The sequence below is a fragment of the Grammomys surdaster genome, unplaced genomic scaffold (assembly GCF_004785775.1).
Source record: "Grammomys surdaster isolate TR1022 unplaced genomic scaffold, NIH_TR_1.0 134, whole genome shotgun sequence".
In the NCBI taxonomy this organism is placed as follows: Eukaryota; Metazoa; Chordata; class Mammalia; order Rodentia; family Muridae; genus Grammomys; species Grammomys surdaster.
This window is the reverse complement of record NW_021604592.1, coordinates 9451039-9463578: the sequence shown is the minus strand read 5'-3', so window position 1 is coordinate 9463578 and position 12540 is coordinate 9451039. Positions and strand designations below refer to the sequence as shown.

The 12540-nt window shown below is 48.1% G+C and overlaps 1 protein-coding gene across 2 annotated transcripts in view; it reads right to left on the bottom strand.

Moving 5' to 3' along the window:
• Window positions 1-9104: 9104 nt before the first annotated feature.
• Nrf1 (nuclear respiratory factor 1) overlaps window positions 9105-12540 on the bottom strand; it is a 96797-nt gene continuing 93361 nt past the window's right edge. For both annotated transcript variants that reach the window (XM_028762564.1, XM_028762565.1), the window contains one exon: window positions 9105-10871. In XM_028762564.1, coding sequence (XP_028618397.1) covers window positions 10708-10871 — 164 coding nt within the window. In that variant the 3' untranslated portion in view covers window positions 9105-10707. The remainder of the gene's footprint in view (window positions 10872-12540) is intronic.

The window sequence follows — 12540 nt, the reverse complement described above, 5'->3', positions numbered from 1 at the left end:
TATACTCATTCACACAGGGGTTATAAACACAAAAAGGCAGAAGGCAGGACGTGGGGGGAAAGGGGATGACACTGGAGCCTGGGTGTTCAGGGGGAATACAGATATTTTTCAGAACAGGGTACTGGCTGGGTGAGGGTTCAGAGGACAGGTCGATATGACTTTGCCTATGATTCACTTGTCCTTATCTAAGTTGGTATTGTCTGCCAAGGCTACCTATTTACAAGGTCTATGACTACTCAGGCTGGTAGATTTCCATAAAAGCTACCTGTTTACAATAGCTTATAGCCATCTGTTTCAGTGTTTATCCACAGAGACCCAAGACTTGGTGTTAGTATACATGTATGACAGGCCTATTGCTGATTTTAGGCCTATGGCTGATTTTAGGCCTTCAGTGTGTAAGCAGGGCTGCCCCTGACATCTCCTCCCTTCTCTAAGTATAGAAGGGCTATGGCGAATCTAATCTTGGGAAGGCGGGGATAGAGGCCTGACCTCCAGTAATTGAAGGGGACCTTGTAATGGCTCCAGTCCCCCTGTTGTTGTCCAGTGAGGCATGAGGGCCATACCCGTTACGATGTCTTTTTCCTGGAGAGGGGATACTTTTGACATTAACCCCTATGCAGTCAGGCTTGTCCCTGAGGGAACCCAGAGAGATATTTTTAACTTTTATTGATATTCCCTTGCAGTGCTTAACCTTTGCAGCCTAAGCAAGAGAGAGAGGCATTCTTAAAGTAGCCTTCCAGAGCAGAAGCTGGGGCCTGGCCCCGGGGAAGGCTCTGCCTGGCCTGGCCTGCAGCTGTGTTAGCGGACATTGGACTTGATCTGCGTACAGCATTGCTGTGGGCCTTCTGCTAGAGTTAACTGGGCTGGGGAGGTAGGCCAGGCAAGGGAAGGAAGTCCAGTACAGACAGGCTCAGCACGGTGGGGCTAGGCTGGTCCTATGGCTCCTGAGTATAGGCAGTACCTAAATTGGGCCTTAGAGAGGAGAGAGGATAAAGGGCTTCAGGAGGAGTGGCTGATGGCCACATGACAGCACGTCCACAGGATGCTGCTGTGGAGTGGGCTGAGTCTTAAGGGAAACTGTCCTCTTTAACCCCCCCCAACCCCCCCACCCCCCCGGTCATTTGTCACTATGATGGAGCACCAGGCCAGACATCAAGCCTGGGACAATCACTGGAGGTGAGTTGTACCCTTTTGGGGACGTGCAACGGTACCTGGAGACAGGTCTGTTGTCTTGACTACAGGGGAGGAGCCACTGGCATCATGGCAGAGGCCCAGGGTGTTGATCAACATCCTATAATGTGATAATCTGACGCTGTTAGAAACCAGGCACATTGGCATACTTGTAATCTAGCACTAGGCTGAGGCAGGAGGATTTTATATCCGGGCATCCTGGGCTACTAAGTGAGGCCTTGTTTTTGTTTTAAGTGTCAGCTGAGGGTGAGAAATGGCACAGGCTGTTAGGTTACAGCCAGCAAGCTGATACCTGAGAGCAAAGATGCAGCCGTTAGGGAGAGGAAAATCAATTGCACAAGGGCAGGACCTTGAGAGACAAATGAACTGGTGACGGTCTCAAGGAGACTTGGTGACTTTGGCAGAGTATGTACCCACGTAGGACAGCACTAAAGGAGGTGGACCATCCCTGTGCCCTAAGTAAGATTCTGGCACTTTCAGAGTATACCTTTGGTTTGGACCAGACCAGTGACAGCTTGGGTACCTGGAGGACTTTTATGGGTTACCAACTTGTACATTTAAAGAGATGTTTAAAAATATCTTCTGGCTTTGGAGGTGGCTCTGTGGTAGAATTTGCATAGTCGGATGAGGTTATGGGTTTAAGCCCCAGGACAGGAAAGAAAAAAAAAAATCTCAGCTTTTGAGTTTTGTGAGGAAAGCTGTTCTGGAAATGTAAATGTATTCTGCCTTTAGAGACAAGTCAGTCATCTCCAGGAAAAGCTTACCTAGAAAAGATGGCAAGTGGAGGCCTTTGTAATCGCCTTAAGACAAGGGTGGCTACAGGCAGCCCCTCTGCACCCCAGGACATCCTTACTGGTTTTAGAAGGATGATTGATCTCCTCCCAGCCTTGCAAAGGGCTGAGGTGTTGCAGTGGGTTGCTGATGCCAATGGGGAGCTCTATCAGTGAGACTTGTTGACATCAGAACTGTGTTTAGGTCTCAGCTCTCAGGCCCCACAGCCATGTCCCAGGCATCATCCAGCTAGCTTGCCTCCTAAATGCATGCAAGTACCATAAGAGAAATTCTCACATAAAGTACTGTGCTTTCAAGATGGATGTGTCTTTTCTCACACTACAGATGCTGTGAGCTGATCCTCTATTTGAAAGTGGGTTTGTCCTGGATATGGGTTCTGGAAGCTCTACTACAGGTATTGGTATGATCCAGATCTTTCTGGAATGAAAGCCTCCGTTTGCAGTGGCTCTGCCAGAGTTTCCTGAAATCAGAGTCTGGCTGGAAAGGCAGATGGTGGGCCCATGGGTGGTTGGTGGTGGAGGCAGCCATTAAGGCTCCCTCTTCCCAGCCGGAACTCATGCTATCTCTGTCAACAGATGCTTCTGGAACTCTCTTGTAGCGCTTCCTTGGCCCCATGACATCCTGTCCTGGTGCGCAGTGGGGGGCAGAGAACCAGAAGAGGAAGGCCAACTGACAGTGGAGACTAGGGGGAGGGGGCTGCAGGTACCCCCTGCATTCACAGGATGGGGTGGGATGGGACTCAATTATGTGGAAAGAAGGAGACTTTTGTTACCCCGAAGTACTTTCTGTTTTTGACTAAAAAGGCATCTTGACCTGAATCTGAATTGGGGATGTTTTTTCTTACAGAAACTGCTTTGCTCTGCTTGACTTGACTCTTCTTGGCTCCTTAAGGACACCTGGAGTGAATTCCACAACTGTAAACATGGCCCCACCATCCAGTCAGTCAACCTGAGAGCTTCAGTCTCATCACACTGAGTGTCCTCCGAGGAAGGCAGCTCCTGGAAGTGTTGGGTTCAAGGAGCGTCTATCTCATGCATGGCCCTCTTCCTGGTCCAGAACCTCCAGGATTGGCGAGGGAAGGAAAGGGTGGGAGAAATCTTTAAGCACTTCATTAAGACCAAAGGAAAGAACAGCACTGACTTTCTCGAGGGTCTTAGATGTATCCAAGGCTCCCTGGCGCAGATTTTGCAGTTTTTGCTTCTAGGCTGGTGTGTCTCTGATGCACGAAGAACTCTTTGTCCTCACTGTATCTCCCAGCAGAGGAGGAAACCCTGCATCATTTCTTGTTGCAACCGTTTCAGAAGGAGCTTGCTCATCATCTGTGTCCCCCTCAGCCTTTCCCCCCAGAGTTACAACCTGGGACAGGTACTTTTAGACATCTTGGGAGGTTAGCCCTTCTCAGAGTATCTTTGCAAGGGAGTGTTTGTTTGTTTGAACCAGTGACACCATTTGGCCAGAGTTAATGGAACATTATTCCACCAAAGTGGAGCCAAGCTGGCAAATGTGCGGCCTCCTCTGGTCTTTGGCTTCACACTTACGTGTCTTTAAACTTCACTGTATACATCTTTTATAGAGCCTGCTTTGAGTCATCCTTTTTATTTTATTTTATACTTTTGAAAAAAGTATTTAAAGTGGCCTCTCACTGGAAAAATAAAACTGTTTTAAAACTAGTTGTGATGGGTAAAGTGGCTACCTTTACAGAGTACCAATGGGTGAGCGCTGCACAGCACACAAGGAGATGAGCCGTCCTCTCACTGAAGTGTGAGGGGTTACAGGGACGATGTTCATGGGGGCTAAGTGGCACTCTGTTATGAAGAACCCCCTAAGTTACTGATGATAGACCCCGAGGCTCTAGTTGGGTTATCGGGCTCCACGCTCTTTGGTGCTGTCAAATCCCAGCCTTGACAGTTGTCTCTTCCTGGGTTTGGACTGGGTGTGAACTCCAGGTCACCACGGGCATGGAACAGACCAATCTCAACAGGCTGCAGCACAGAGGCAGGCTTCCCCGTTGGCTGCCGAGCTCACCCAAAGCCTCTAACTGTAGTGGCATGAGGAAGCCTGGCCACTGGCAGGGTTCAACCCTTCACACGAGACAGTTCTGGCATCTTTTCGTTCTGTCTTAGCTGGATGGCGGGGAGGGTCTGTGCAGGTGTTGAGACTGATCAGACAAGGGGAAGCTGACGCTGGCCGGGTGCTCAGCAGAGGAACTACCCTGACTCACTGCAGGCAGTGCTTGTGAGCTGTAATGCAGGAGCTGGCTCAGTGACAACAGTTGAGGAAGAGCATTTGGAAGTGACTTCTGGGTGCCCCATGGCCCTGGACATTTTCCTGCCTCTGGATAGGCATTAAAAAAAAAAAAACCTAAAAGACAATTTATTTTATTTGTGTGTGTCCACCCTGTAGCTGGAGTTGCAGGCAACTGTAGCCTTGTAACTGAACCTCTGCAAGAGCAGTAAGCACTTTTTTTTTTGAAGAATTATTTATTTTATGCATATGAGTACGGACATACCAGAAGAGTGCATCAGATCCCATTACAGATGGTTGTGAGCCACCATGTAGGTGCTGGGAATTGAACTCAGGACCTCTGGAAGAGCAGTCAGTGCTCTTAACCACTGAACCACCTCTCCAGTAAACACTTCTGCTGAGGAGTCTCTCTAACTTCTCCTGCTAGGCTTTTACTCTGACAGGTAAGAAGGGCCTGGGAACTGGCTAAGGCTGTCCTCAAAGCTAATGCTGCCTTCCACCGAGGTCATAAACCCAGTTTACCTCACAATCCAATGACTGTCCAGACTCGGCTTGGCCTCCTTGTTTGATGCTTCTGGAGTTTTATTGTTTAAGTGGCTTTTGGCCCATCTGCTAGGTTGATACAAGGCCCTTTGGGCAATGCAGGATTATGAATTAAATCATTTTTTTTACATGAAATTATTTAGCAGTGTTAACACTGCTTTTTTGTTTTTTGTTTTTGTGAGAAAATGTTGGAAGAAAAATGAGTGTTTGGGGCTCCCTATATTTTGTGATTAAGAAACCATTGGAAACCTAGTGTGCTGTATCCAGCTCCTGCTGATGCAGGAGCCTGTGCATGTGTGCACTAGAGCTCATGATGAAAGGCTGAAGAAGCTGAGGGAAGCCTTGGACAAGGTCCATGGTGCAGTTGCAGGCATGGCTCAGAACAAGCTGACCATCAATGGGAGAGGCCAAGCTGAAGGCACTCCTGGTCTATGAAGGAAGTTCTAGGCCAGCCAAGGCCCTGCCTCAAAGTTAAAAGGCAAACAAACATATTTATACGGAAACGTAATGAAGTTTGTTTTGTGCGACCTCTCCGAGGGCCAGCATAAACAGTAAGGCTGCTGGGGACAGTCACACACACGTGGACTCCAGCCCCGTCTGTGAGCAATGCACTTACTTTGGACAAGTTGCTGAGTCTCAGTTACCACAGCTGTTAAGCCAGACCTCCTCACAGGGTGGAGAGCTTCAGGGCCTAAGGCCTCTGCTAGCACGGTGCAGAGCCTTTTAGTATCTAGTAACTTTCCTCTTTCTTTCTTTCTTTCTTTCTTTCTTTCTTTCTTTCTTTCTTTCTTTCTTTCTTTCTTTCTTTCCTTCTTTCCTTCCTTCCTTCCTTCCTTTCTTTCTCTCTTTCTTTTTTCAAGACAGAGTTTCTCTGTATAGCCCTGGCTGTCCTGGAACTTGCTCTGTAGACCAGGCTGGCCTCGAACTCAAAAACTCCCAAGTGCTGGGATTAAAGGCGTGCACCACCACTGCCCGGCAACTTCTTTCTTTGAAACAGGGTTTTTGGAACCTTGGCTGTTCTGGAACTAGGTCTGTAAAGCAGGCTGGCCTCTACCTCAGATTCATCTGCCTCCAGAGTGCTGGGAAAGACATGCCCTACCACTGACCAGCCCCCCTCCCCTTTTAAAAACATTTCAATTAGTTATCTTTTATGATTTCTTTCATGTGCATTGGTGGTGTTTTTGCCTGCTTTACGTCTGGGTGAAGATGTCGGATCCCTTGGAACTGGAATTACACAGACAGTTGTGAGTTGCCCTATGGGGGCTGGGAATTGAACCCCAGGCCTCTGGAAGAGGAGCCAGTGCTCCTAGCGGCTTATCCATCTCTCCAGCTCAGTGACTTTTAACTGTTAGCATCTTTGGTTTTTGAGACAATGTCTCAGTGTAGCTCAGACTGTACTTAGTAGCCTGTTTTTTTGTTTTTTTGTTTTTGAGACAGGGTCTCTCTACATAGCCCTGGCTGTCTTGAAACTAGACCAGGCTGGCCTTAAACTCACAAATATCCGCCTGCCTCTGACTCCCAAATGCTGGGATCAAAGGCGTGTGCCACCTTGCCTTGCTCACTATTCATTTCTTAGAAGGTATACATAAATTCAGAAAAAAAATTGAGACCCAGTGAACTAACTGATGACATTCTGAGAAGGCTCTCTGCAGGGCCGCTTAGCCTGGAATTACGTAGCCCAAACTCTTTATACCTGACAATTCTGTGTCAGTCTCCCAAGTGCTGGGATTATGCTGGTTACTCTAATTTAAGAACAGCTAATTTAAGTTTGCCAACAGTCCTCTCTCCGTTGGCTGTGCTGGGTGTTGAACTTAGGGGCCTTGCAAATGCTAGGCAGGTAATCTACAACAAACTCTACCCTCAGACTCACTGACAATTTCATCTGTGAGTGCATTAAATCTTGGGTAGAGCATCTTAACCTCACCCCCAAACAGCGAAGCCACTTAATAGTGTACAGACTGGTTCTTATTATTGCTATAGAAAATCTAATTGTGGGAAAGCCAGTGTTTATAGTAAGAGAGAGCTAGGGGTGCCGGTGGCCAGGATTCAGGCCCAGGCCGGACCTACCCCATCCTATCTCTGCAGATGGTACCCCCCCTTTCCCCACTCTGGAGAATTACATCACAGGCCACTTTACAGCTTCCCACTCGCTTCCTCCTGCTGCCTCTAACCCAGAGATTTTCAACCCACCTGATACGGTTCCTCCTAGTGTGAGGGCGGTGGGGTGGGGGTGTGTATGGGGAGGAACCCTGTTCTACCATCAAGTTCGTTTCTTCTTGATGGATCTGGCGCCCAGCTACCTGGGCTGTGCCTGAGCGGTTCTTCCATTGATCTTAGCTTCGTTATGGGGGTGTAGGCAACTCCAGGAGTCACAGCACCACCAGGGGACACCTTGAGCTGCGAGACCACCAAGCATAGTCCTAGCCTGGCAGGCTTCTGTGAGCCCAGTTACTGTCAGCAGCACAGTAGTGAGCTAATGGTGGATCTAGTCCAGCAGTGCTTACACTGCTCTGCACCCTAGCAGGCCTCAGCACACCGAGCTGTAGCAGCCTGCCCATACACCAGTCTTTTCTTTTACTTGTGCATGCGGGGTGGGGCGGGGGTGGGGGGGAGCGCTCTGTCACTGAGATGTGCTACAGCCCCGCCCTTCCTCCTCACAGACAACTGCCAAGTTGTTTTTAAAGACATCTATTCACTTGTGCCTGTGTGCACATGTGCATGTGTATACTCACAAGTGCCACGCTCCACATGTAGAGGTCAGAGGACAACCCCAGGGAATCAGTTCTATCCTGCTGTGTGAGCTTCAGAGTTAAACGCTGGTTATCAGGCTTTCTACCTGGCAAGCCACCACACAGGGCCACGCCAAACTTGATGTCCCTGGGACATGCTAGTATTCATAAATCTAACCTAATAGACCCTCAGGTCAGATCTAATTGACAAGATAGTTGTGTGTGCCCGAAGAACACGTACTGAATGTTTTATGTTGCTAATAAAATCAGATTTCATATAAAAACCTGACTTCTCCCGTTTGCTGGGAATTTTGAAGGTAGCAAGGCCCCTTGTCTTTGAGGGGACATTCTGATAACTTAGAAGAGGTGGCCAGCAGATGGTTCTATGCCACTCTGTCACATGCCCACCTCTATCCCACTGCTGCTCTTACTCACTGGACTGGGCTGGCCCCTGGTCAGAGGCTTAGGGAGAAATGAGAGAGAAGTTAGCCATCAGCCCCTCTGAAGAGAGCTGTCACAAGCTCCATAGAAGGCACTGGCTGGGTCTGGCATGTAAACAGCAGGAGCTAGTAGCAAACATCCTGGAAAGGCAGATACGGAGGGGCTCCAGAGAACCTGTGTTCTGCGCAGCCGCAGTCACTCTCTGGTCCGTCCTTTCTGTCGAACATGGGTGGCGGTGTAGCATGCATGTAAAAAGGGACAGAAGCCGGCATTACCGACCGAGCCGAGGTTAAGCCCTCAGGGAACCCACACCCTCACTTCCTCACTATAATCCTATCAGCTGGACACTCCCTGAGACATCTACCAACAAAAATGGCAGAAAAAGGCACTCACGGGTGAGATGAAGCACAGCATGCCTGAGTGAGGAGACGCACAGACTTAGGGAAGAGCCTGAGTTAGGGTGTGGCGGGGTCCGGCTGTGACACACACATTGAAAAGGTGAGGGGGTGTGAGAGAGACCAAGAGACAAGGACACAGAAAGTAACTCAGGGCTTGGGGCTTTTTCTCTGAAGACATTTCCTGGATCAAACACGCTCACTAGGGAAAGCCTTGCAATATGCAAGGGTCACCACGGGTCACCTAGTCTTTTAATATGGTGTGAAATAAACACTTAAATCAAGTTCCAGAATAGAGCCTTCAAACCATCTTGAGGCGTTCTGAAGTGCGACTGTTCCAGAAAACCGTAATATAGAAAACAGACTTTATCAGGCCTGGTGGTGTTCACTCAGCACTCAAGAGCCTGCACAGGTCTCCGTCCTCCTGGAACCTCCTGCAGCTCCCAGAGTGTGGTCCAGTCTCAAGACCTCTAGTACATGTCTTTTGTAAAGGACAATGAGCCACGCCCCAAGAGTCCTGTAGCCCAAGTGGCCAAGGCTGCTAGAGAGAGGGCACTTTTTGTTGCCACATTAAACTATTTATTGAATGAGGCAATTTAGACAGAATGAGAACAACACAGAATCCATGCTCTGCTGCTGGGATCTTACTTCTATCTTCTTGGCAATTTCTCAAACTATTGGGAGGTTATTTCACCACAAAAGAACACGGACCTTAAAGCCCCCGGACAGCTTCACAGTAAAAAAAAAAAAAAAAAAAAAAAGTAACAAATTGTAGAACCAGGACATTTATATGTAAATTTCACGCTCTTCCCTTATTACGTACAGAAAAGAACATACAAAGAACATTGTATAGTTTTATATAAAACAAGCAAATATAAGAATTAGAAACTTTTCTCAAAGGCTGAGCAAGACATGAAGAATCTTTTAATGTCTCATTAAAAAACAAAAAACCAAAACACCACATTAAATACACTATCACACATGGGAGAGGGCTGGCAGGAAGGAGGAAGAGTCCCTGCACGCAAGGAGCGGAGATTTGGCTTGTCAAGACATCAGATGAACGAGCCACAGGAGACTCAGGGCTTGTGGCTGGAAAGCACAGAAGCTCACAGTGACAATGACTGCTCAGTGCAATCTACACTGTGAGCAGGAAAGCTGTTCCAGGCCTGTGCCGCCAGGATGTGCCTGGGGAAACCGTCCTCACAGAGTCTTCTGACACCTCTGGGACGGCCAGCCTTCGGCAGAGGTCCTGCATGAGCAGTCTCTGCTGAAATACAGCAACACAGCTGCAGACAGCTGGAGAATACGGTTCCCATGGGCACACCCTGATTTATCAAGAGTTTTCTCCCTCCTTCCTTTTTTTGCTCTCCTATACTCTTCCCATTCTCTCTCTCTCTCTCTCTCTCTCTCTCTCTCTCTCTCTCGCGCGCGCGCGCGCGCGCGCACACACACACACACACACCCTGCACTTACACTCGCTTGCTCCATAAACATTCCTCAGGCCCGTAACACTTCTGTTACCTTCAGTTTGGAAGAGGACTGACCTTACAACCAAGCAACTCTTTAATAGTCATGAGACTGAGGATTCCTGGGAAGGGAGAAGTTGGGGAGGCTGAGGAAAGATTTCTTGTCCCTGCCAGGAGCCTACAGGGCATTTACCTGCCTGTGGCAAGGTCAGCACCTGGGCCAGCCGGAAGAGTGTCTCTGCTGGCAATGCACGCGGTCACTGGACTTCTTAAGCACTTTCTGGACCACGTAGTGTCCTGGATCTTCCTTTCCTCAGTGAATCTAGCAGAGGTCTAGGTGGCCACTGGGAGGCAGCTTTGGTGAAGGACGTGGTCACCTCCGCCTGAGTCTGTCAGTAGCTCAATGCATGACCCTGGTATGAACGAAAACCAGGTGACTGTGTCTGGTCGTGTACCCTTCTACCCACTAAACTGGGCGTGTTCTTGTTTCCACAGTTCACCTTGATTTCATACAGGTAATTCCATGTGGGTTTCATACATATATATGTATGTACATATACACTTTATACATATATGTAAATGTGTATGTCCATATGTACACATAGACATATATTCACACTCACACGTACACACACGGAAGTATGCACACATTTCCGCACAAAGAAGTCTGGCCACAATTTGGCTTTTTGGGACAGTGAAATCGGTGTCGTTCCTCACTCCACCAGATCCCAGAAGTGGTGCTTTAGAAAAATGTGATTCCAAAATCCGCCTTTCTTCCTTCTTAAAAAAAGGTTACCAAAACTTCCTTTCCAAGTCGAGAGACTTAATTCCATTTGATTGCACCTCTGCAAACGTGTAAAAAATTCTGAAGTAGCCTAGAAAACAATGCCATGATAGAGCTCCGTGTTACTGTTCCAACGTCACCACCTCCACAGCCTGGCCATCCATGGTGACGGCGCTGTCCGATATCCTGGTGGTCACTGGGGCCATGGCCACCTGCACTGGCCCGTTGCCCTGGGCGAGGCTGGTTACCACAGTCTGGTACATGCTCACAGGGATCTGGACCAGGCCTGGAGAGACAAAGCAAGACCGTTGGTGGTGCCCATGCTCAGGACCCAGGTGCTGGCTCAGGCAACTGGTCCTTTAGGGCATTACTGCCTTCCAGCCCCGGGGTCGATGACTTACCTGCTTCTCAGGCACAGATAAGTCTCAACTTCTTTTTTTTTTTCATTTCTTTTTGTTAGAGACAAGGTCTTGTGTAGCCCAGGCTGGCCCTGAGCTCCTGCTCCTTTTGCCTCTGCCTCCCAAGTGCTCGGATTCTGCTATGTGCCTGGTGCCTGGCAGTAAATCTCTCTCCTCACTTCATTTTCATTCTTAGACAGATGCTCAGGAGAGAAGAGTGGGAACACTGTAGAAACACACTTCCAAGGAGACTTAGTGGCCTCCATCTTTAGGAAGGACAGCCCACCAATGTGAATCTCCACCTTGCCAGCCAGCCCTGCTACTAGCAGCGGGTCACCTACTCTGCTCCTGTGCTACGCTGCTGGTCTCCTTCAGCCTTCTAGCTGCCCACGCTCAAGCTTCTATCAGCTAGAAAAAAAACAACAGAAAACAAATTCCTGTCTTCTGCCCTGCTGTCTGGCCACTGGTCCATCTATGTTTTTTCCTCCAGAGTCAAACGTGAAAAAGAATCGAACCAAATTAGTTCATTTGTCTCCTAATTTTAGGACTTTACAGACTGGTACAAAAAAAAAAAAAAAAAAAACCACACACACACACACACACAGTTTAGGATCAGCTAAAAGCAACAACAAAACAAATAAACACAGCCCAGCTGTTCCCCAACACCACCATGTATTACTCAGAGCATGGAACCTTGGGGAAGAGCGACATATTTCCAGTTCACTTGGCCCAAATAATGTGCATCAGCCTTGTTTTCTTGTTGGAAGTAGAATTTCAACAGACAGGGAAGGGCTGTACTTTGTAAGCCACAGAGCAAAACTAGTCTGTCAGTGAAGTGGAAGCGTTAACTCCTGCCCAAAGGGACTCAGGGTGTGGGGGGCCTGGATCCTTCAGGAAGACGGCAGAGGCCAATAACACTGGAAAATAGTATTTAACCCACTGGGTTAGTTAGTAGGTGCCACAATCCTTAACACCTAGACTATTGTGACAGAAGATCTGAGGGTCCTTCCCCTCCCCAAGAAAACCCACTAACAGTGAAATTAGGTGAGTGGAATGGCCTGTTCTAATACTAACTAGCCCTAATGTCCATAAGTCGACTAGTACTGTCCCTGTACAACCTGCAAAGCAGCATGCTAACGTGCCACTCTAAAAGGGGCACAGAGCCACACAAGGAAAATATGGACAACTTAGGGAGAAAACAAAACAAACAAAACAAATGCAGGTAAAGTCTGGTATCCTCAGATTGTCTTAAAATGGGATTTTTATATAATATATATCATATGAAATCCATAAATATCTCATAAATAAACCAACACCCATGCCCACACCCACAACAAACAAACAAACAACCCCATACACCTGTAGTGGGAATCTAAGACAGGATTACCTGAGCTCAAGAGTTCCAGGCAAACATAAACCATAACAGGGGACTTCATTTCAGAAATGCAACATAAAGAGCTGAGAGCCTAGCTCAGTGGAAGAAGTCTTGTCTGGCATGTATGCGGCTCTCAGTTAGATTCCTAACACTAGAAACAACAGCAGCCCCCAAACCACTCA